This window comes from Ciconia boyciana, chromosome 7 (genome assembly GCF_034638445.1).
Source record: "Ciconia boyciana chromosome 7, ASM3463844v1, whole genome shotgun sequence".
Taxonomy (NCBI): Eukaryota; Metazoa; Chordata; class Aves; order Ciconiiformes; family Ciconiidae; genus Ciconia; species Ciconia boyciana.
The window spans coordinates 58,891,018-58,916,577 of NC_132940.1; the positions used below are offsets into that span (position 1 = coordinate 58,891,018).

Below are 25,560 nucleotides of genomic sequence, written 5' to 3' on the forward strand. Positions count from 1 at the left end.
AATCAATGACACTTAATAAGCATTATAGAGAACACATTATTTGAGAATTACCAGTTTGCTGTATTTTAAGTTCTTGCAGTAATTGGTGGGATTTAAATTTTGTTTTGAAGTCAACAGAATCTTTCATATAAAAAAGTTCTTTTGTTCAATAACAAACACGATCCGGGAAGCTGAAACACATGACACATCTAACCTAAAGGCCCAAAAGCCTGAAAAGCAAAGAATCAAATACAAATTACTTCCAAATACAAAATACTTCCAAAACCAATGGCATAGTTTTGGATAGCTTCTAGTTAGAATGTTGTTCCTGAAGTAGATGAACCCTGCAGGTATTGGTGTAATGAATAACGAATAACTGAATTTGATACGCTTATTGTCTCAGAGAGAAAAGATACTGGCGTACTTCTGATTACTACAGTCAATTTCTCTCATTCAAGACTGAGATGAACTGCTCAAGCTATAGGGTTAAAGAACACTTAAGTCTCTGGCAGTATCAGACCAGCTGCATTCACGTGCTCTCAGTTCACCTCGGTGCAGCAATGTCAGAGCACTGACCTTCCACTTACATGCTTCACGTAAATAAACCAAACTCTTGTCTTCCCTTTGATAGGAACAACATACTGTCCTTGGCATGCACAGTCATTCCTTTCGGCCTTCCAACTTGTAGACAGACTCCACTCATTACCTATTTTTTCTACTACTTAATATCTTTCTTGTTTTAGCATACCAATACCTATGGGGTATTCTTTTCATTCCCAGTTTAGAGATTAGAAATAACACAACTCAAAGATAGACATGAAGTTATTCAGGAATCAACAAGCAAGTTTTCGGTATCACAGGGCTCTGTGCTTTTACAAGAGACCACCTTTCCTGTATGGGACACAATGCTGGTCTATACAAACATACACACTTTGTAAGCCCACTTATTTATTTTTTGGAGTTTTTAAATGTCTTTTTTCCCCTTCTTGTCCCTGTCCCTTGGAGCGGCTTTCTCTCCAGAGCTGAACTGTGCCATTCCACCTGTGTGTCGTCACCAAGAGCAGGGTTTTAAGAGAACCAGCGTTCCCCCCTCTCAGCTATACCCATATGAACAAAATTAACTTTCCATATATAAAAAAATTCTTATTAGTGCTTTGTTAACTATATTATTGCTACCATTTTAAGCCAGCCAGGATGAATGTGTTCAAAACAGGAAATTAGCAATTCTACCACAGACGCTGTCATTCTCTATACAATGGACTAATAAAATACAGTCAGGACACCATCAGGTTGCCCTTTTCAATGACTACACAGAAGTTTTAGTAGTAAATCAGGATTTCAAAAGGACGAAAAGGGTCTTGCCTCCTACAAAGAAATACACGCTAACTGGTTCATAGCAGACTTTCCAGAAATACTTCTCTAGAAATTAGAACTTCCATAAACTGACTATATTCAGCCAATTTTTATCCTTACCTTTAAAAATGAAATGCAAAGACCCTTGCACGCCTTTGAAGCTGGTAACACCAAACCTCACTGATCCAAGAAATGTTTTATACATTAATTATATCTATACAAAGCTTGCATTAGACAATCTTACATTACAAATTTACAATCAATGCAGAAAGAAATGTAAACTCCACCACTAATTTATGGGTAATTTCACCCTGATAACTAGCACAATCTAAATGACCTCACCCTTATTTCTATCTGTCCAAGTATCCACTCAGAAATATAGCTACAGAATGAATTGTAAAAATTCACTTCTAATGATTATAATGGCAGGACAGCACTACCTAATCTGAACAGATGTGTGAAATCATTTGAAAGTGCTTAGAGTTAATAATTTTTTTTTTACTGTACCAGTGTTTTAAGCCAGTATATAGAAGTTTAAAATTTCCAGAATTAAAATAACTGTCCTCATATTATTAGTGGTGGAAAGCTAATTATAAATATACAGAATTATAATAATATAAACTAATAGAGGCTTGCTCTAAATGAGGTTGGTGACATACATCATTTCAGTGAGAGCTAAATTAGGATTTTACATACGAAAATCACACTCTTTGTACATTCTCAGCTGGATCAGGTTGCAAATTCCCTTACTATTACTTCATAAAACATGACCCAATCTACACACAAGCAATATGTGTCTACTTGGTGCATTAAAAGATAGGAATTAAAGGAGACAAAAAATCATGTGGGAGGTCTGCAGTAAATGTGTGGAAGAGCGGGTTGTTGGATAGTCCCACAGACAGGAGTTGAAATTAAACACTGAACAAGTGAATGATGAGGTCGGACAGGTACCCCAAGAGAAAAACAGGACAATTTTAAAATCTGATCAAGAGTACGAGGTGGGAAATGCAGGCTGGTATGTGAATTTGGAGACGTCCATGCCTGGGAATTTTTGGAACACCCTTATCTTTGGCAGGCTGGTGCAATTTGCTAAACATCAGCACAATGACCTGCTGCCACAGAGGGTAACATGAGCTGGATATGCAGTTAAGATTAGTATGGCGTTCCTTCAGCATGGAACTAGATGTTGGCTTTCTCTTTGTCCCTTTTTAAACTCGAGAGAGCTGCTCTTGTACATTAGATGTGAAGTGTGGGATGACCATCAGAACTTCCATTACAACATGCAACTACTCCCACTGTCCCTCCCCCCAAAATCTGGTCCATCACACTGTAAAGTGATTACTCCTACTGAAACCGTTAGGTAAGGAAATTCACAACACACCAAGTCGTTATACATGCTTTGCTGATATAAAAACATTAGAATTGCATAATTGCTGTTAAAATTGTATTTAATACCACATTTTAGTGACTGGAAATTAATTCCAATTCTAAAAAATTGATTACAGGGAAAGAAAGTAATCAAGCTGTCTCATGTATCTGAAGATGACTTAAAAGATCTTTTTCATTTCCAAACCTCATTAAACAATCAGTACATTTATGAGGCAAGTCTGCTGAATGCCTGAAATCCAAATGAGTTTTAAGGTCTTCAATCTGTCCTGTTGAATATTCACAGTATTGACACAAATAAATCCCTTCAGATAAATGAGAGCTTAAATGCTTGCAATATTCCAACATACCTGAAAAGCCCTTCCCACAGTCATCACAAACATGAGGGAATATTTTGGTGTGTTCAATTGCTACGTGCCTGTTGACATTTGTATGCAGCCTGCTCCTAAAGCCACACACTTGGCATACAAAGAAGTTTTTGCACTTGTCAAAACTGATTTTGTTTATGAGACTGTACTGTCCGCGCTCCTTGTTATTATAGCTGTCGCTTAACTCTATCAGTCGACACGCATGTTCGTTCACCACATGGCTATGGAGATCTTCTGGATCATTTGTTTCATGCTCACAGAACTGACACAAATACTGCTCGTCACAGCTGTGTTCCTGGAAGTGCAGGTACAACTCGCTGCTCGAGGAGAACTGCATATCGCACTGCTCACACCAATACAGGTGGTCATTGAAGTGAGTGTCTGCTATGTGCTGACTCAGATTCTCAAATATCACTGTTTTGTAATCACAGTATTTACAGATGTACGGATCCTCCTCATGTAGTTTTACATGTTCAATGAGCTGCACTTTGCTGGAGAAGCTTTCTTTACAAACTTTACAGACATGAGTGTCTGTACATGTCTTATGCTTCAGGATCATGTGCTGCTTTAAATCAGAAAAGTACTTGCTATTAAAGTCACAGAGCTCACACTTGTATAAGCCACTGCTGTTGGCTCTCAGCAAAGGCCATTTCTGTTGAGCTGTGATATTCAAAGCCTGGTTCTTTTCAAAGATTTTACAGGTTTCCAGAGGGATTTCCTCTAGGTCCTCAGCTTCTAGCTTCTCAGGTGACACAGTTTGTGTTTCTATATCGTGAACTTCTACAGCATTCACTTCTGTTGTAGAAATTTCTACAGTTTGAATATCTAGAGGTTTCTCCTCTTCTGTAGGGCTGTCACTGAATATAGGTGAATCACATAAGTCTCTGCACATTCCATTATTAGTGCCTTTATCTGCAGGAGGAAATAGATAAAAGCAAAAGGTTAAAAAAACTCTGCAAAACACCTGGGTCCATATTTTAACGTTTCAGTTAGTTGTAGCAGCTTACAAATGCAAAAAGCAGTTCTTTTTCCCCAGCCAGACTATGTATTATGCTTAACTAATAAATAAATAATGTAAATTACAAATCCTTCGCCTCTTCTGTCAAAGCAAAAAAGTTACATAAAAAGCCAGCAGCCATGCTCTCCAGCTTCCCAGCACCTAAGCTGCAAATACACATTGACCTTTACCTTTATCCTTCTTTTTAGGGTCTGTATAGTGCAACCCCACAACGTTTGAATGTGACCCAGTCCACTGAGAAGTCCCAGCATGCACTGGACTCCCATCATCATCTGTGTCTAGGCTATGCACAGGACTGTGGAATCTACCTGCAAAAATAAAAGGAGGATTTTCTTGTCATCATTTGTCTATACTAGCATCATCATGATTCTCTAACTATAAATCTTATTTACTATTTACTTATTCTAGTTGCATAAATTTCTCTTTATATGCTAATCACATCATAACCTGCATTGAAGAAAGTAACAATAAATACCTCAGAAATTATTTCCATACATACAGAAGACAACAAAAGAATTCAAAACGTTGCAACTCTGTCTTTAGAATTTCAGCAAAAAATAGTAAATTAATTATACTGGAAAAAACTTAAAATCCTTAAATAAAACTTTACATTTGAAAGACACAATTAAAAAAAAATTTCTTAAATATTTCAGGACATCACATTTTAAAATATAATACTTTGTAAGACTTCAGGAGACTTGCTGGCTAATTTATTAGAGTGAAAAGAAAAATAAATATAATAAAAATCCATCCTCACATTTGCTCTGCTAAACTTTACATCCATTAGTGGATGTATAAAAAGGCGTTTTGTTTTCCATAAGTACAGTTCAATGCAATTGCTGGTAAATTCCATCTGAACTCTTAGATTATTTACATCAGCTTTACATTACCTAGCTAGTGGATATTTAGATAAGTAAGTCTAATTGTCATTAGAAATGCTGTAAAATTGAAGGATCTTTTTGTTGTCATCGTTTCTACTTTGAAAACTGTATTTCAATTACAATGATTAAACAACCTTCCCCAGTCTAAGGCATATCAGATCACAATGATGCTCAGAAGTCACCCCCCACATGTTGTATGTAGTCTATTTACTTCTGTGAATAGGAACACGATACACTTAGTAAAGAATTGCAGAACAAGACACCAAAATGTACTCTTACCTCTGTTTTCAGAAAACTTTATATCTGGCTGTTTCATAGAACAGACGCTGTAACAGTGGTCAGAAAAAATCCCACTGTTGTCTATGTATTTGGTTGCACCTGAAGAATCTAAAAAAAAAAAAGTTTTTAAAGTAACACATTGATGTAGCTACGTATGTATTTCATGTTCACCAAAATTCTCCTCACCAGCTGCATTTTTACTTCTTGTGTTGTGAGAATTCTGTGCTGGCCTGATAACATTCCTGTTGTGATTTAAAACTTTCAGCTGCTCTCCCGATGTGCGGACTATCAGATACAGTCATTATCAAACTCTGCTCCCACTGAAGACAGTGACAGGAACACAGTTTGCTCAGTGCTGAACACCCATCCCAACTTTTACAAAATTCCTCCCCTTGTGTGTTAGTAGAGTCATCTTCATTTTGTACCTTGAGCAAGTTTCCCCATTTACAGGGAGTACAGAACAAAACCGTTCAGAGGCACTGACTGAAAGCGGCTTAACAATGGAGCACACAGAGTGGGTACTCAATACATTTGGACCAAGATTTCTTATCCTACCCTTTACGTTACTGATTTTCCATGTATTAGCACATGTGGTCCCTTCTCATAAAGTAATTATTCTGAGAAAAAATAAACTTACTAAAGTGTATATAACTCAAGCTCTAGACTGACCTGAATATCGAGAAGGATGTAGAGTCTTCCTTTTCCTCTTTTTAGGATGTTCATTCATTTTGAATAGTCTAAATTAATTCTAAAGTGAAAACAATCAAGAATTAGACTTGTTTGTATCTAGTTTATCTTTCATAACTTTATGAAACAATACAAACATTTTGAAAACCCACACATTAAACACAAGAGGATTTTTCCTACTCCCCTTTCTTGCCCCCCAGCCCATTTTGTTACAGTTAAGAACACATTAAATGCACACACGTACTGAAGTCTAGTTTCATATTCCTGCCCTGGAACAAAAGAACATTCACCAAAAAGACAGACAGGTCAGGACTCTAGGCACTCAAGTACCCAGTGTAACCTACAAGGCAGTTCTCCAGCACCCTGTTGCTTTTTGTCAGAGACCAGATATTCTGAGGCAGAGTCCTTCAGATAAAGTTTTAATGCTGAAAATACTAACAAAGGTCACGCTCTCTTACCAAAAATCCTAGACTCTTCAGTATCAGCAAGCAGAGCAGCTAAGAAGCTGACAGCTGTACAGCTTCCAAACGTGGCGAATACATCAGCTCGAGAAGATTTTCATCTATGGAGTGATAGCATTTTGAAACACTTTAAAACCTGAGCACAAAATTAAAAAAAAACAGAATCAGATACACAAGTATTACAAAGAATGAAGCTATGAAAATTGAAGCTAGAAAACAACATAAAAAGTTGATGTTAATTTTGGCTTAAGAGTATAAAAATTAATAAGGTAGATGCATTAGCATATTTGTTTTCCTTTTGCCCCAAGTGCTTTCGCTGCAGTTGGCAGCTCCTGACAACAGAAAAATAGATGGAGACAACACCAAAAATACTTGAGCTATATATTGGCCCAAATAGTTTTGAAGAAGGAGGGGCTGCAAACATGGAATCTGATGTGGTTGCCCACAACACTAGAGCACTTACGGGCCCAGGATCTTCTAAAGCCAAGGCCATCCACCAGAGGTGAACGCAGGAAAAAAAGGCCCCTCATCGAGTAAATGCTATTCTCATGGTATGAAACAATTTGTCTGAATTAGAATTTTAAGGGGAGAAAACATGGAAAAAAACATTTTTTTTAACATTGTATCACAGCCTAGACGTATCAAATACCCTCATCGCTTTTTCTGATTGCGAGGGAAGACCCACGTTATACTGAGATAGCAAGTTTTACCCCAGGTAACGCGGCTCAATCTTTTCCCCACGGACCGGCCCATGGGACAGTAACGCCTGTTATTCCTCTCCAGCGGCTTTCCCCAGCACATCTTTCCCAGCTGCTCGGCAGGGTTACGGGAAAGGCTCACAAACGCCCTGAGAATCGAGATCCCCGGCCCCCCGGAGCCCCTCGCCGAGCCGGCCGCGGCCTGCGCTGAGGCCGGAGCCGGGGGCCGCAGCGGGAAACGGCGGGCGGGAGCGCGGCAAACGCGGCGCTCCGCCCCCCCCCCACCCCGGAGGCAGCGGCGGGGAGGCCGCGGGCGGCGGCGAGGCGCGGAGCCGGGGGCAGGGGCGAGGCCGAGGCCGCGGCCACGCTCCGGCGGCGGCGAGGAGAGGGCCCAGCCGGGGGCCGCCACCGGGTGCGCCGCAGGCCCGGCCCCGCCTCAGCGCGGGGCGGGACGCGCGGGCCCGAGGGCGCTGCGGACCGTGAGTCATTTCCCTCTCCCTGCGCGGGGGACGAGGGGCGGCGGGTGCGGGTTCGCGCTTCAAATGGCGCCGGGGCGAGGGGTAAGATGGGGGCGGGTGCGGGGCGACGGTCAGCGGCGCGCGGGCCGCGCCCGGCGGGGTAAAAGGCGGGAGGGAGGCGGGCGCCGGCGGAGCCACGGGGCTCCCCGGGGCGGCGGGCGACGCTGGCGGCCCCCCCCCCCCCGCCTCGCCGCCGGGACTCACCTTCCGCTCCGCGCCCAGCGACGCGACGGGCGCCTCCGGACGCGGCGCTCCCCGCGGGGGAAGGGGCGGGGCGGGGCGGGCGCGGCCGCCGACATGGCGCCCCCTGGTGGCCACGCCGCTGCGGCCGGGCGGGCGCCTGCTGACCCCCGCTCGTCGCCATAGGAACGGCGGGGGGGGGGGCAGAATAAAACTTAAATTTATCCTTTATTTCGTAGACGATACTGTCATCCCACCGCTGCAAACCAAGTGCTGAGAGAAGTTCACCAGCACACTGTCATACACAGGCTTTGTCCAGGGCTTGTAAAGCTTCTGGCAGCATGTGATCTCATTTTACAGAGGGCAGGCGGGTGCCATCACCGTACCAAACATTCGTGTTTTACACAGGAGAGAGCTTGATGTCAAAGTGAGAACCTCATAAAACACAAATTTACTTTTTGGATGAACATAGAAGCAGCTGTATAGGAGAATCAATGCAAAATAAGGGTTGGAGAATTAAAATAAGCAACTTTCCCCTTTTCAAAGATTTCCAAATTTATAAATCACAAAAGAATTCCCCTTTTTGCTCACTTCATCTTCACTTTATTTTTACGCCACAGTAAAGAGTAATAAGTTATATTTCCCCACAAAGCAGAATATTTCAAACAGCATCTTATTATTTTGAAAAATAAGTAATTTATTTTGAAGACACAAGGGAGACCATTACAGTCACTTAATTTGATGACTTAAAACAGATCATGGAATTTTACCCAGCATTTCATTCACTGAGCTATTCTGCTCTGTCTTAGCCTGAAGTTACCTAATTTTAAGATCAAGCTTTCAATTAGCAGAGAATCCATAACATCCCTAATGTTGTTGCTCCAGTGATTAGTAAGAAAAATTTTACCCTGCTTCTGGCCTCAGTTTTATTCGTTAACTGAAAGTTGAAACTGGACTTGCTCTGTTCATAAAATCCTACCTTTAGCCTTTGTCTTCCAAGTTGGAAACATGGCTTTAGGGTGATGTGATTTGGTTAGAGCCACATAGCAATAGCTTCATCCTATGATCACACAGAAGTTTTTGCTGGTGAGCAGCATGAATATAAGCAAAGGTATCCTTTTGAAGACACGCTGCTGAGCCCTCAGAAATTAAATAAGTGTGGTGTATCTGTTATCTCCTGAGCTGAATTACCAATCAAACAAGATCCTGGCATCCCAGTTCAGTTTGTTCTCTGCTGTTTATTCCAGCCATAGGAGCTGAGGTTCTCCAGGACAGCTTGTGTTAAAGTTCTCATAAATTGGCTATAGCCACGCAAATGGGTAGATGCCCACATATTTCTCCCTCTATTCACCAAAAAGTTTTCCATGTAAATATAAAAAAAAAAAAAAAAGGGCACTTTTCCCAGTTCCCAGCGGAGGGCAGTAATGGGAACTTACAAGCTGTAATTTGCCAAGGGAAGAAGGAAAAGAAACCCAAAACCAAACCCTTTCCTTTGAATTCAGTCCTGCTCGGTGAGACAGAATGAGGATAACCAAGTCACTTCCACATAAAGCACAACACATCTTCTGTACCTTTTGATTGGTTTCTTCTCCACACAAAGCAGCACAGCCCAACGCCACCTATGTCAGATAAAAAGACAAGACTTTGAGTGAAAGAAAAACATCTGAGGAGGATCCCCTTTGAAGCCACAGATCCAGTTCAAAGTCATGTGCATCAGTGTCATCAATGCTTTAGACAGAAAGATCTAAATGAGTCTCGTTTTCTAAACCTCCACGTGGCTTGGGATGCTCAGACACCTCTGGGTCAGGTTTTAATCGCTCAGAACCCATTCCAACTGGAAATACAGAAAAGCCCATGTGATAGTCACTTTATTGTTTAAATAAAGACCACACAGATCATGCTCATTTCAATTAGCAGGGATGTATCCTTACCAAAATAAGAAGAATGGAGTAAACCCTTTCTTCAATGAAAGCAGTAAGTGTAGCTCATGATAATCACCTTTGCTGAAGGTAGATTCATTAGTGTTTAAAAGGACAAATAGGAGGTTATCTGAGGCCCATCTAGCATTAGTTTTCCCGCTATTTTGTTACATGGGTTCAGATTTTGGATCAAGTCTTTCCGATGCAGGTTGGAAACCAGACTGATTTCCGAGCCTAAAATCAGGAGGGCTCATTGAGATTCCCGTGCTAAAGCAAACTGCCCACATTGCAAACCATTCTTCTCTTTCACCAGCATTATTTTGCAAGTTTTCCATAATTTTTTAATGCTTTAGGGATCAAGACTTAGAACTACCACAAAATCACACCATGGTAATGGCAGTGAAGTCTAAAATTTGCATTTGAACAAGAACTGATGATCCCCTTTCCCTGAACCATCCTGTGCGTTTAAAACAAGGCAGTAACCACTCCTAACCATTTCATAGTTACTAGAAAGGGTAAGACTCACCTTATGCTGCAAGAAACATAAGTTTTATCTGCTAGTTCAGGTTACTGAGCTAGCTACTTCAAAATCACTAGCCATACTTTGATTCATGCTCTCCAGACTAGAGCTCAGCTTGAGTTTCAAACTAAGTGTAAGGATAATGATGTCCACCTTTTATTACGGAGTTCAAATCCACCTGCTGGAATGTAGTCCTCTTCAAAGCTAGGCAGTGGTGATCTGAAACAGAACTGAGCAGTGTACAAAGTTTAAAGCTTACTGGGGACAAAGATGTGTAGAAGTGACCTGATTAAAATCCCTAACACTTCCCTCATCCCTCCAAAAAAGTGAAATTCTCAGCAAGAGAGCTCAAATCCCTCCCACGATAACAGTTTGTTAGCAACCGAAGTCCAAAGTGACCAACATGTCCACAGAAGCAATTCCATTGCAGCCCCATGCTCTTGTACTTGCCCGTGAGTAATTTCCCAAATACGTTTCTCAATCTTTCAAAACTAGTATTGGATACAAAAATACAACCTAGTTGGTTTGTTTTTAAAATACCATTACCTAGTTGGTATTTAAAATTTCATTACCTAGTTGGTAATGAAAGCATGAAGAATATTTTTCAAAAACAAAACAGATTGATTTAGCAGGGGCTTTAAAACCATCCAGCTGAAAGACTTCAGTAACATCTGCTCTCTTATAACAACTTTTACAGCCCACATCTAAAATAAGTTACTTATTTTGAGGATCCACATGTACAAGAATGAATGCCACGTGCATCTAGGACTTGCCATCCATAAATAATGGGAATTCTATTTCTGTCCCCCCCTCAATTAACTGATGTACACAATTTCTATCTCCTTTCTTCCAGCCTTTTTCGAAAGCAGAGCTGCAACACCAAATCACACCTCCAAGACTGAAGATTCCTTAAATTCTCACTTCAGAATTCACAAGTGTACCAACCATATTATTTTAATTTAGTTGTTAGTATATACATTAACACTCAAAAGTGTGATAAAAACCAAAAGTAGTTTTTTTTAATAAACAGCATGTGATACAGACCGCGAAGATAAATAAAAAGCAGACTTTTTACAGCTTCCCATGAACATGAACTACAATAAGTATCATAGGCCAGACTTTTGTTACTTGAGTAGCACAGCAGAAGGGGAAAAAGTTTTTTTTTTTGTTTTGTTTTGTTTTTTAAAGTACTGCAAGACTATTTTCAGTATGACAATACATGCATCTTGCTGCATCTTAAATACTTTTTTGGCCCATTATTACCAAAAATGTCTTGCTTTCTAACTACTTTACCACAGGACCTTTATTACAGAATGACATACACATGGCAACATTCCCCCCACCCCCCAGTAGTGGTTATTTCAAAGATAATTGTCTCATTTTTAACAGATATTTCAAGCACTAGTGGGTGTTTATACTCTCCTTTTGATGCAGACATGTAACTGCTACTAGCTTCAACAAAGTAACATACAAGCATCAAGAGATTACACCCTCCTGGGCTCTATTTATCCAAAATGCCAACAGAATCCTGGGCTGCCTTAGGAAGAGCATGGCCAGCAGGTCGAGGGAGGTGAGCCTTCATCCTGCCCCTCTGCTCAGCACTGGTGAGGCCACACCTGGAGTGCTGCGTCCAGTGCTGGGCTCCCCAGTACGAGCCAGACATGGACATACTGGAACAGGTCCAGCAAAGGGCCATGAAGATGATGAAGGGATAGGAGGGGAGGCTGAGAGAGCTGGGATTGCTTAGCCTGGTGAAGAGAAAGCTCAAGGGGCATCTTGTCAATGTATATAAATACATGATGGAGAGGAGTAAAGAAGACAGGCAAGGCTTTTCTCAGTGCTGCCCACTGAAAGGACATTAGCCAATGAAACAGAAGAAATTTCATATAAACATTAAGGAAAAACTTGTACTGTGGACTCTTCTTTCTTGGACAGGCTCTAAACCCAACTGGACAATGTCCTGGGCAACCTGCTCTAGCTGACCCTGCTTCAAACAGGGTGGCTGGACTAGACTATCTCCAGAGGTCTCTGCCAACCTCAACGATTCTGTGCGATTCTGTGAAAGTTCTTGCAGTTGTGGTGCCAGTTGCAATGACAACAATACTTCCAAAATTTCACGCCTGCGAATCCAGAACATCAGACTGCAGACATTTGAAATCCTTCTCTACACCAGGGAAGTGGATTTTGATAGTGTATGTGGATATTCACAGTTAAAACTTGCAGAGGTGTGAGGGGACAAGAGGAAAGGATGATACTGCCAGATGATGAATTACACATTTATCTTCACCAGAGAAGAATTTGGACCACAGTGGCTGTAAGACAAGAGGAAGATTGATCTCTTCCTCCCTTCCTTTTCTTTCCCCTGTCCCAAATGAAACACTAAGACAACTTTGGACAGCCTGGGGCAGTTGATAATTCAGGATATAGAACACTATTAATAAAGCCTGGAAATAGATTAAAAGTACTTAAACCAAAGAAACAAAGCAGAATGAGATTGCAGCTATGAATATCTGTGTTTTGGCTCTTAAGGATTAACTAAACCACAACAGATGTAAGATTCTTAGGAGAAACAGCTTCTGCTTGAATTAGGTTTTCTATAACTTCAGCAATACAATTAAGTCAGGTTTAATGGTGATTAATTTTATTACTGGAACAGGTTCCTAACAAAACTGAATGCAGTTACACTGAACTAAATGGTTCCTAAACCAGTTTATAGCTACTATGGAACTGGCACCAGAATTTCAGAAAGAGTCAAGATAGAATAGTGTATTTTTGGCCTTCTTTATGCTGAAGGAATATTGCATTACATACAGAAGTGACAGTAAGGACACTTAAACTTAGGACACATTTATCCAAACCAATGGGAATGCTAGCTTCAAAGTACAAGCAGAGCATTGCTTCAACTGATCTTCTCTTTCAAATATTTTATGTTGTTCTTATGCTACGGGCATGTCCATTTTTGGGGGAGAGGGGTGTTGGAGAGGGAAGGGAAGAGATAGGGACAGAGGGATCCACCTCTGGCTTTGAGTCAGGAGTGCTAACACAGCAAGACCTCATACTTTTAAAAGCCTACCCCATAAAGCTCAGAAGTCAAGAATACTGCACTGCAAATTAAGAACAACTATTTTTCCTGACTGTGGGTTCAACAAGTCATTATACTATGAAAGAGCAGGAAGAGGAAACATTTAAGTCAGCAAGCAATAAATCTCCTAGAAGTCTCAAGAATGAAAGTAACTGTAGACACGATTACAGTAGTTATGAATTGGAGAGCTGAAAAGGCTAGTTAATAAAGACTATTTCAAAGTAAAATTGTCAAGTGTTTAATTGGGCTGCTAGTAAACATTTCTCTCATTAGGAGAACACCTTTCATGCTGAATCATATGAATAAGTAATCTGGGACTTTAATATACATATAGCCTAATTCTGATTTCATGTGCTGTTGTGAATCCAGAGTGATTCTGATGAAGTCAGTGTTCTATCAGCATAAAGTAAAATCAGAATTTCTCAAAGACCAAAGCATCTATAGATTTGGTTAGTATATGCAGATAGAGAACTTCTATATCCAGTTTCCAGTTGGCTTCCCTTCATTAACACAGATATAAAAAATAAAACACCCCTCCACCCCCTCCAAAAAAAAAAAACCAAACACACCAACTGCAGGAGTGGTGACCTACACATTTTGGACAGACAGAGCCTTACCTAAACTGAGACAACTTTCAGCACAAAAAAAAAGATACAAATTCATTATTTGTATGAAACATGTATTGCAAAATTAAGTTGGGATTCAACAATCTGCAACAACATCCACAGCTATATAGTATTTAAAAAAAAAAAAAACAAAAAACCAAAAACCAAAAAACCCCAAGTGTGGTTCTTCTTCCATTCAAGTAAAACTAAAACAAGAGAAAGAAACATGGAAGTTTAAAAAAAAAATCTTAGAAGCAGCAAGTTACAATTCTTTCTGTAATACCACACCATTTTCATTAACTTGAAGCATTTTAAAGATATCAAAAACATCAACAAAATAGTAATTTCAAGTGGCTTTTTTGATAATTGTTTTTTTGAATGGGTCCAGCCCAGGTCTGCAACCTGTACAGACATGCAAAACAGGAAGAACTCACAATTATTATTAAGAACAGATGTTGGAACATGCCAGTTATAAAATGAAAAAGCAAAGAAAATACCTTCAAATTGTCAACAAACATGGGCTACTGACCACTAAAGGGCATTTAATATTTTACATAAAAAGGAAAGTTGGAAAAAAAACCCCCAAAACAACCCTCCAAACCTCTAACAGCAGGGTCATCACATACAAAGTTCTCTACAAGCTTGGTAATTTCTATATTGCCCTTAATATGCAGGCTTATATCTTCTCCACAAGACCCCAAACCACTAACAATTCTGGTTTTATTTAAATGCTTTTTTTTATTTTAAAAATTATACTGAAAGTCTGTTTCACCTATGAAAAAACTACTAATGCACCCCTTCAGAACAGAAAAGTGTGCATATATAAGTCAGTACAGGTACTTTTTCTGCTACCTTTAGGAAAGCAAAGAATATATTTTTAAGAAAGACTAATCAGCAGCAGCCTGTTCTGTCATTAAATCAAATGTGGTTTCACAGTTGAGAGAGTTAGTGTTTTTAGATTTGTATGTCACTAAATCACCATTTCCTAATACTTTGTAACAAAACATATGGCCCAATCCTGGGCTCCTTGCTCTGGTAGTCCTACTATAAAGTTTTGCAGGAGCAAGGTGTTCAGATTCAATTCAAGCTCAAAATAAGCTACTTAGTGTTTTGTGCAGCTGACTCTCAGAATAACGGGAACATTTCCAAATCTCCAAGAAGTGGGAATAGTTAAAAAATAAAAATCCAAATTCCAAGCAATCACTGTAAAAATCTAGAGCTCATTTACAGGCGCTTTCACAGTCTGAAAGCAGATCTTATTTCTGATACCGAGAACAGATGACATCCTCTCATTTATACCAACGTAAGTAAACAGTACCTCCACTATCTTCAGTGAAGTTACATCAGCACAAAACTGGCATAACAGGATAAGGTAATTAGGGTTGAACACTTTGAAGCTTAAAAAAGGATTTTTTCTTCCTGAAACACTGGCAGAACGTTTTTCAAATGCCCATCCTGGTTATGGTAAGAACAACCGCTTAAAGCCCATAAGCTTCTCCTTGATTTTATTTAAAAGCTATAATTACCCCAAATCACATTGTGTCTGTATCACTATGAAGTTTCCTTTCTTTTACTATTTGATGTTCATAATAACTTCTACAGTTTGTGCACAGCATTTAGTTGCAGTAACTTTTGGAAACGGAGCCTGATTCCTCATATGTTTCTGTTTGTGCAAAAAGGGTGCAGAACACTGTATGCTTGAACTGAAAGACATTTATACTCATATTTACAGAAGTAAATGGCTAGGAAGGGGCAAAGTACAAAAGAAGTTGGGCTCATAACATCCAGTAAATTTGAGTTGATCTTTTCATCCAGGCTGGAAAAGGCTGACCATCTCTTAGATAAATGAGGTAAAGCATTGTTTCAATACCAGATAAATAAGGATAACATAGCACCTAATGTGGCATTTGTGCAAGTTTTACTCGGTTAAATTAAGAGTTACAGCCAACAGGGTTTCAGATTTTGTGAACCAAATTTAAACTGAAACTGAGCCATGTTTTAAAAGAGCTAAACCATTAGAATGTGTTGACTGCCAAGTAATACATACAAGGGTAATTTTGCTCTAGAAAGTATGACCAAGGTTAGCAGGAGTTAAAATATTTGTATGAAAAGAAAGGAATATGTAACAGTCAATAAAAAGAGTAATGGGAAGTCTATTGGACTACTCCAAAATATTTAGTAGAACTAAGGAAATAAAACTTCACACTCCCCATACTACTCTTGGAACTTCTGTAGTTTTCACAAAAACAGGTTTCCCCCCACAACATCAAGTATCCGTGTGTGCAGCAATCAACTGCAGGATCTTGACTATGAAAGTGTCTTGAAAGACCAAAGTCTTGGCTTTACAATCCCCAAAGTCTTTCATAATGGAATTGATTGCACATTTTTAATATATTACAATTTGCTAAATGAAGCCAACCACTCATTACCTCATCAGTACAGCCTGCACAAAGTACAGTTTATTTATATACTTATATTCTAATCTAACACCAGCTGTCAGCATATTTTATATTACATGTGGTATTGCACTTTCTGAGTGGCACCTTGGTGCGTGTTTGCAAGTGAACAAGCTGAACCCCCGAAAGCCCTAGACCTTTGGAATTCACTTCAAGTGCTGCCAAGCTAGCAAGTTTAAAACGTTAGGGTGAACATCACCCTCAGAATCATGGGCTCCACTAATTAAAAAACCTGTTTAATAAGTAGAAAAACAGTCCTACCTGAAGTTGTGCATAAGGGCAATCTGAAATCCTTGGTACTCTGAACAGTTTCAAAAAGTGGTGCCAATTTAATTGATTGCACACATCGTAATTGTGTTAGAGGACAACAACTAGATTTACAAATATATATTACACGCACACACACACACACAAAACAGACAAAGCTATAAAACGTTTGGTAACTCCACATGCTTTGAGCTAGCCAGCGTATCTGCTGTATGTTGAACTGCTTATTATTGATCATATTGAAAAAATCTAAATTTCTATTTCTGATGTATCTGTTACTGGATTAAACAACCACTTCCAAAGGAGGAAGGAAGAGGAGAAATGGTGGACCCAAAGATTGAGGGTTTAAACGTACGTTCCTTGAATAGCCAGCATATCACTTCAGTAATGTGAAGAGTGATGCCCAAAAATTTTTGGAGAGACTTAGGCCAAGTTCACCTCTGGCATTAGTGGGTGTGTCTCCCACTACTTCAATGGTACTTGTGTCCTCTTTCACCAGGGTTGAATTTGGTCCTAGGAGTATATCTGGTCACCTTCAGTGACATTAGTGGAAACGGGAGTCTTGGACAGATAGAACTGGGCTGCAAAATTAAAAGAGTGAATATTGGACAAATCATGTAAATAAAGAATATATATTAATAATAGTTCCTATTATATAAATAGCCTTTATAAAAAAATAATCTTTCAATAATTTTAATAACTCACCTTTCTTTAGGTTCTGGAAAACATGTATGAAAAAAAATCTATTCAGTTCAGGTTAGATTAAAGCAAACCTAAGATGAACACTACAGCTCTCTGTGGCACTAAACCCAATTCTGACCATTCAGTTTCCAGGTTAGTCAGTTTTTGGGGATGATAGGGAGTTTCTTTGTGAAGGTATGAATTGCACCCCTAGAAATACTGAGCAGAAGAAACACCATACTGAATGGGCCTATTTCCTACTGCTTTCAGAAACTGTGCAGATGACAGACCCAGAAATCAGAGGGTCATCTAAACCCCGTAAATGTTAATGCCTCTGAGCACATTTAAAAGGCACTGTCCTCTCACTATTGTTTTTAGATCTTTGAGCTTAAAACTCCTTCCTTCAAACTATGCTGCATTTAAATATTCGCTATCACTTGAATTCTCTTTCCACTCTTCTCAATCCAGCATAGTCTCTACCTGCTGTACCAGATCTAAGGTAATATGTGATGGACTATGTTCATGCTAGCACTATTTTCTTTTTCCTTCTAATTTATCCTATTCAAATGAAAAAAGGAAACATTCTTCCAAGTTTACCTTTTTGGGCTTAAGGCATAACATGAAGTCACACATCATACTAAAGCTTAATTTTTGAAGTGTACAATTTTAGTGCTATCTGAAACCCTGTTTTACATTATTTTTTGACAGTTGTCTGAACAGTTCATCTCTTTTCTTGCCATAAATTCTAATGTTGTTCATGGTTTGTGCAATTCCTATGCAACCAGTCTTTGCTGCTAACAGGTATTAACAGTGCAGTACCCACAAAGCGGGCTATCAGTTCTTGTTTTCTTTGCTTTCATTTCAGTTCAAAGCATGTTGCTTTATTGTGTGGAAGATCCAGTCCATTTTTGTTGTCCAGCCACCATGGTGAGCATCATTCATTTGCTTCATGAAGTACTCAAGAGCTTCCTGCTCGGTTTTGTCCAATGCAAGGGTCTTTCGAATGTATGCAATATCATCAAAGGACTGCAGTTCTGGCATTCCTGAGCCAAGCATCATGGAGAAAAGATTTATGAAGAGATTGGCATGCTGCCGAATTGCTAGATAAGCCTTATAACACATCTCCTGAAACCTGGAAGAGACAGGGGGAAAAAAGCTCAATGTATTTCCCTATTAGATGTATATTACTTCTTTACCTCCAAAACAGTTTGCAGGTAACTGGACACTAAAAAAGTAGACAGTCTTAGTCTAATAAGAACACCATAATGTTGCTGAGAAAATATCCTCATCTTCCTACTCTGGTTATCTTAATTTCTGTAAGAATTAGTAGTGGTCAGACTAACACAATAGCCAAACTGAAGACAGGCTTTCTAGCCTTAAATCGCATTTGCAATTCATGCAAGTGTTCCGCACAAGTTTATGGGAGTTCACAGAGCCATTTTAGTCATTGCTACTGACATTTCAGATTTCATTTCAGCTTTCCTAGTTATCATCAGAGATGCACTTCTCTCCTGTAGTTTTACGAGAGCAGTAGCTGTTGCTCCTTAGAGACTCTGGAGAATGCATTGAAGACAGGGGCATTTGCTATGTCACAACATTGGGTGAGAAATGCCCCTTTATGCTCAAATCACTAATTTAAGTCAGGTTAAGGAAAAAAAAATTGCAAAAAAGCTTCACTGCAGGATTCAGACAGACACTATAACTTAATCTGTCTTCCCTGCTCCCAACATAATGAAATTAAGATTAAAATTGAAACCTCTCAAAGACTGGATCTCTGGAAAGACAGATATTAGGAATGCCTACCGCAACAGAATTTATTTATTATTATTACTTTAAAGTTCTCCTTCCTTAGCAGGTTCTGCAGAGTGTCATGAACTACACAGGCCAGCTGAAGAGCTGATATCACAGCAGCTATAGGAGAGAGAAGTATTGCTGAATGGCCAGCAAGGCTCTGATGCGCATTATACCTGACATTTAAGGATTCTCAGTTTTTGTAGTTATGCAGTCCCAAGAGGATTTTAAGTGTTAAACCAAAAAAAATTTCAGATATTTAAAAATTTATCTTTATTCACATGTGCTGACCCTGCAAAGCTAAAGTGAGGTTTCATGAACTGAACACCATGTAAGCGCTAAGATCACCTACTGATTTACAAGTGGATGGCTGATCTTCAACTAAAGAATTAGAACATACCCACTGCAAGCCAATTAAAATACTACTTTTCAGTTAAAAGGGCTAATTATTAAAGGTCACCAGTAGTAAAGTGCATTTTAGGTACAAAATACTCTGGAAGTTAAATGCTTAAAAAAAGGCTCACCTTTCAAACTCCCTTGTTTTGGTACATTCTTGGGCTCCTTTACTAATCACTATTAAAAAGTCTTGTGTTAAGACAAATGGCACACGCTCTCTTTTATAACCAAATTTTTTCTTCTTGTGATCGAGGAAGTGCCCAAAGTCAATGTGAAACAGCTTGAAAAGACAGAAAGGTATCTTAAGATTAGTAATTCCTTGTTTACATGTCGTCATACTAAAATTGATCATTTACTTATAGTTCAGATGGATTGTTTTTTAAAAACAAACTCATATCAAAGTGAGAGATGACATTAGGCTATGTTTTTAGAAAAACATGTCTTACTTGTCCATCATCTTTTACCATGATGTTACTATTGTGGCGATCACCAATGCCCAGTATAAAGGTAGCAACACAGTAGCCGGCACAAGAACGTGTAAACAAGTCAATAGCTGCATCATACCTATTGAAAACAAAGAAGACATTTTCCTACAGATATTCTAATAATACAAAAGTGCAGATTTTTTTCTTTTTTTTTCTCCTCCTCCCCATTAAGGAAGAATCATACGTCTACTCTCTTCTCTCAATGAAGCAGAGTTCCTGAACTTTATCACTTTATCAAAGTAAGGAAGAAATTCAGCATACTCTGAAAACAGAAGTACTTACAGTTAGATCATTGAACAGTAAACCAGCTATTGAAGTGACTGTCCCTCTTTTGAAGGCCAGTTTTAGAACTCTTCATAGTTCTACCTCCAACTTATGCTTTACTGCTGAGAAGTCATACAACCACCCAAACTCATTAAAATAGCTACAAGCAGGAATACTAGGCAAACGAGGGGGGGGGGCAAACCAAAACAGATGGACATAATTTCCCACTTGATGAACTTTAGCTATCTTGCAGTTTCCATCAAAAAGAGCACATGAACAAGAAAAACAAGCAACAGGAAATCTCACATTTCTCCTTTGTTCTTGTCCTTGAGCCACTGATGCAGCGTATGGCTGTTGAACTGCAATGCTCCTTTTAAGCCTCCTTTACACTGAATCTGCATGATCGTATGAGAGCTCCTCACTACCTCGATGAGTCCCACACAGTCACCAATAGACAAACAACCATAAGGCAACATCCTGAAAGACAAAGGTTTTTTTACAGACTTAAGACAAGACAGCAAGCAACAGGCATGTCTGATAACCCTTATTAGGTAAGCATAATCTGTTACTTACTTTAGGACATGAAAATCTGTTTTAATGTTTTATAGGTGTATTATCATTAGTCTTGTGGAAAAAATGTACCAGATATTAGTACAGTAACATGCCAGCCACTGTATCCACCAATGTCGTTCTTCAGTTTTGTATTGGGACAAAAGGTTAAGGCAAAATTTTATTAACATGTTCTTGGAGGCCTTGGGAAATACACTGGAAAAACTCTTAAAAAGGCATTCAGCATGATTTAACAAGATCTATTCAACTATATTCAAAGTGAAGTACTAGAGACATTCAGAAAGCATTCAGAAAACAAATGTTAGGATTTCATGGGTTACTGTAAGCAAGTAGCAGGTAACACTTTGTATGTAAAACCAGCATGGGACCTTCAAAATGAGTTTCCAAATAGTACCTGAACATATTACGAAATTGTAACTGGAATCTACAGTCAGAAACATTACAATTTATCCAGATGTTAATGGACTAACTGTAAACAGATGTTTATTCATGGACTCTCTAAAGAACATCATAAATCACTTTTTTGTAATCTGTAAGTGAAACTCAAAGGATAATCTCAGTAGCCCATTTTTCTCTTTACAAGTAGAAGAAATTAATTCCTCTGCCTCCTTCTTCTTTCACAGGTCTCTTTTCTCACCCTCCCCCAAAGTCTGTATTTCTTCTGTTATGTTCAAGACATTTTATCTGAGAAAACCAAGTCAAAACCAGTCTTTGAATAAAAGACTGAAAGAAACATGGCCATTACCATGTTTAACATCCTCTGTTAAAAGATTTCGGAGAGAGGGTCATGTACCTAAAAGCAGCCCTTTTCTCTCCTGAAGTTTCCTTTTTGGAGTGAAAGTGTCATACCTATAGAGTAAAACAGCATTCTAGGAACACTAGGGTGTCAAAAGTTTGTTTGTGATGCCATGGCAAAAAGCCTAGAAAAAACAATCTATCATGGCTTTGTATTAGACCTAAGAATCTATGGAACACCAGTGCAATGTGTAGCTAGTGGCAGAGCTGACTGGTGGTGTTGCTGTGGAGGTGGGCTTCTCCTCTCTAGATTAACAGCACTTTATTCGCAGGTACTATTTTTATAGTACCCATAGTACCTATTTTTATAGTACCTATATAGTACTATATTTATATCTATCTATACTTGCATTTTTAGATAAAAGTCTGATTTGGAGGTCAAAGAAACACAGTGAGACCCATCTATTTTCTTAAGGATGTGGCATAAACTTTGGACTGTTAGACTTTCTGTACTATGGAGACACACAGTTTAGTGGCCTTAGTGGCATGAGTCGCAATTTCTACATCCTCAAAAGATTTTTCTTTTTGTCTGCTAGTGTAATCTGTAGCTTGCTTAAGATTCAGAGCTCATCAGCTGCCTCATCTTGCATGCTCATTTCAGTCTTTCAGTATAGCAGATAGACAGCTGGGAGTCTTTTTTTTTTTTTTTTTTTTTTAAATCAGGCTGTCACTTACACCATACGTATTGAACTTCTCTTCTAAAGCTCCATGCTGCCTCTTTAAGAAGAATGGTGGCAAAGGATGCATTTTTGCAGATTTCCATAGCTGGCTACTCTTCAAGACATGAGCACTGTGAACTATAACTCTGCAAACCATTCGTGGACAAAGCCATAATTCTGTCATATGTTACAATACTAGAGATAAAATAGCTGTCCAGACACATGAGAGATGATGTAGATGAACAAGTCCTTTCATCTAGATGAGGAAATGAGAACTGGGGGTGCAAAGAACATACTTGGTTTGACAGTGCAGAGGCAGCTTTGTTATGCCACCACTTAAAAATCTACCACGCAGGAAACGCATATTTGGAAGCGTAACCTGTCTAGCATCAGTTTTCCAGAAGCAGAATAGTTTATACTGAATGGCATTCTGCAGAAGCTACTGTACCCACAGACTATTTAGAGGTGGAGAAGCTGCATGCATATCAGACTGGATAATACCTACTTGGTGTACTGAAATGAAAATACCAACTGCAAAGAGTTATCGCTCAACAGGGCTGCAAGTTTGGCAACTTGTTCAAAGCAAATCCTACAGATACCATCAGTAGACCATAGTGTGGCTAGTGTGTGTTAGCTCTAGTAGCCCCTCCTGGTATGTAGATCATTCGTATGTACTTGATTTAGACTTAAGTATTTTTCAAATTCAATCTTATCTTTACAGAATCCAGTAGTTTAGCTAACTGAAGGTTATTAAAAAAATATATTAAAATCGCTCTAATGTGTACAAACATGTCTATTTATAGCATTTCATTTATTACCCTTGGGAGAACAGAAGCAATCTCTGGTAACAAACCAATGCAAAACCCATTAAGAACAGTATTGCTTGAGAATGACCTCTACTGCTTACCGAAGATCAAGACCCTGATTTTGCCAGATGTTTTCCATAATTCTAATTATCTGAAGTGTCAGCATGTCCTGACGCAAGTCTGGAATAGTCAAATACACAGAAATTGCAAATTTCATAACACCAGAACACTTTGTTACATCTTATTTTACTTTTCCTTCAAAAAGTATGTTTAAAGGAAATGAGGCTTGCATAGTTTAGTGTAGGTTTTGTTCTCTCAATAGAGAAAAGCACATTTTAAATAGTTGAGAATTAATACAAATTTGTGGTGGCAATTTCAAAGCTGTTAAAAATATACACTAAAAACATAACAATGGAATTACAGATTACGTATCTGTAATATCTTGAAGACATTTTCAAGTAAAAAACCCAAAGTATTAAATAGTATCGTGTTCCACCTCAACATACTGAGCATCTTAGAACATACAAAATTGGTACATGACTGAGACAAATACTTATTTGTGCATGCTTAATTTTTATGGAAAAGAAAACTGCTTTGCTCAGATGATTTTTTTTTTTAAAGTTTTTTTCAATATATGTATTTTATATTCTTCGAAAAAATACTAAACAGTAGGTTGGGAAAACAACAGATATGTAGCTTTTGGATTACACTTATTTTTCCTTACCGTCTCCATTTTTAAAGATTATCTCATTGTTCTGGAATAACAATTCAGACATAATATCTGGATTTTCCCAGTTCAACCACAGGGGCCTTTTTGCAGATGACATTATCCTGCACTCCTCAAGCCTATAAGAGAGAAGATTTCTATGAAACAGGCACAATTTGATTCTCATACTATGTTTCTGTAATACTACTAAGTTCTCCCTGTTTTCTTCAAACTCTTTGAACTAGCATCAAAGACACACAGGTAACCAAAATCAACCACTTTTACTTTCAGCTTCAAACTTAAATTGTTCCTGTCACCTTAAAGGAACAGCTAACTGTCATGTTGTTCCCTAATTTGTTAAACCATTAGACTGAAACTACTTCACTCTTTATTAATTACTCTGCTACAAATTTTATTCAGTTAACTTTGAAGATTAACTAACTAGTTAACTAAACTAACATTTAGTATGTTAGCATTAAACCTTAACATTGTTAATGTTAACATTACTAAGCATTTACTTAAATATCTAGACAAATTTCAAAATTGAAGACAATACCGAAGATTTCCCAGTTGATGTGCAGGATTAAGAGGAGAGATAAAACCTTGTAAAGCATCCATAAAATCTGGCCGTCTCATTTGTTCAACAAGAAACTTCATCTGCACCTGATAAATAATCACATTCACATTTTGAGAACACTAATTACACGTAAATGAAGGTATGTAGCAGATTTTAGCTTTGGTTTTAAAGCACAGTTTTGCACAGTTCCAACAGAAGCAACTCCACTTAGCCACATATTACACAAACTGAAACCCTTAACTTTAGTTCTGTTGCCTTAAGGAGGTAGACAATGGCAATGCACTCAAAATATTACAGCTTCTGTAATACACTATCTACTGAATAACAGATAGGATAACACACTATCTACTGAAGTTAGCATTAATACTTTTCCAGTTAATTAAATAAAACACAGTTCTAAGTAATTCCTGTGACTCAACAGCAACACTTTTGGTATGTGGACAGCTTATAATACCTTCTGGGTCTCATCTTTTTTTTCCTGCTTGAGAATATCTGTGAGGTTAATCAACTTCTCCATAGCCTCCACCTGCCTGCTCAGATGCTTTAGGTACATTCCACACGCTCGACAATAGGACTCCAGAAGTAAACCAAACCTCTGACTTACAGTTTTATTGTGCATTTCAGACCTACACAGAGAGGAAGAACAGTTATAGCTTAAAGACAAGACCACTTAGAGGTGCCAAAAATGAAGCTATACCTGTAACATCTTCCTGAGGGGCTGCTTAGAGATCCTTCTTTTCAGGTAAGTAACTTGTATTGACCTCCCACAACTCATCTCCTTTTGACAGGACGGATCAGACTTCAGCACCCTTTACAACTAATTCAGCACAGAGTTTATAGGCTTTTTCCCCATTCCTTCTTGATACATCCTGTCCCTTTGCCTTTATTTATGTCCTTCTCTGCCCCTTGCCTTTATTCAAAATCCATGCTTCCCAGAAACTCTGTAGTAAACCTCAAGCTTTCAATTCAAGATCCAGATTTCTTTGCTGAGAGCAAAGCTAACCTGTTCCATTTTCGCCTTGTCTCATTTAGCCAATCCCAGGCTGTGGCCCCTCTAGTCTCCTTGTTCTTTCCTACTCTCAGTCTTCGCACAGTCTGAAAATACATCCCCTCAAACAAGTTAATCAGGCAACTTATTCCATTATCCTTGATGATTACCAAGGGAAGTAGAAA

The 25,560-nt window shown here is 38.8% G+C and overlaps 2 protein-coding genes and 1 long non-coding RNA gene across 9 annotated transcripts in view; 1 reads left to right on the forward strand and 2 right to left on the reverse strand.

The window, feature by feature from the left end:
* Positions 1-2,840: 2,840 nt before the first annotated feature.
* On the reverse strand, positions 2,841-7,258 carry ZNF639 (zinc finger protein 639). The gene is made up of 6 exons (XM_072866641.1): positions 7,123-7,258; positions 6,410-6,513; positions 5,934-6,012; positions 5,265-5,372; positions 4,275-4,412; positions 2,841-3,998 (listed from the first exon to the last, which is right to left on the reverse strand). The coding sequence occupies exons 3-6, from the start codon at positions 5,989-5,991 to the stop codon at positions 2,851-2,853; spliced, it is 1,452 nt and encodes a 483-aa protein (XP_072722742.1). The 5' UTR covers positions 5,992-6,012; positions 6,410-6,513; positions 7,123-7,258; the 3' UTR covers positions 2,841-2,850.
* A 191-nt stretch (positions 7,259-7,449) lies between these two features.
* LOC140653914 (uncharacterized) lies at positions 7,450-11,238 on the forward strand. Its single transcript, XR_012043277.1, has 3 exons — positions 7,450-7,589; positions 8,048-8,235; positions 11,101-11,238. It is a non-coding gene; the product is annotated as an uncharacterized lncRNA (long non-coding RNA).
* A 2,280-nt stretch (positions 11,239-13,518) lies between these two features.
* PIK3CA (phosphatidylinositol-4,5-bisphosphate 3-kinase catalytic subunit alpha) overlaps positions 13,519-25,560 on the reverse strand; it is a 46,473-nt gene continuing 34,431 nt past the window's right edge. For 6 of the 7 annotated variants that reach the window (XM_072866632.1, XM_072866630.1, XM_072866633.1 and 3 more), the window contains 8 exons: positions 24,842-25,013; positions 24,367-24,473; positions 23,829-23,950; positions 23,206-23,284; positions 20,581-20,751; positions 19,972-20,089; positions 19,654-19,805; positions 13,519-18,470 (listed from right to left, as the gene is read on the reverse strand). In XM_072866632.1, the coding sequence (XP_072722733.1) occupies positions 18,200-18,470; positions 19,654-19,805; positions 19,972-20,089; positions 20,581-20,751; positions 23,206-23,284; positions 23,829-23,950; positions 24,367-24,473; positions 24,842-25,013 (1,192 nt within the window). In that variant the 3' untranslated portion in view covers positions 13,519-18,199. The remainder of the gene's footprint in view (positions 18,471-19,653; positions 19,806-19,971; positions 20,090-20,580; positions 20,752-23,205; positions 23,285-23,828; positions 23,951-24,366; positions 24,474-24,841; positions 25,014-25,560) is intronic. The other variant, XR_012043276.1, reaches the window with a different exon arrangement.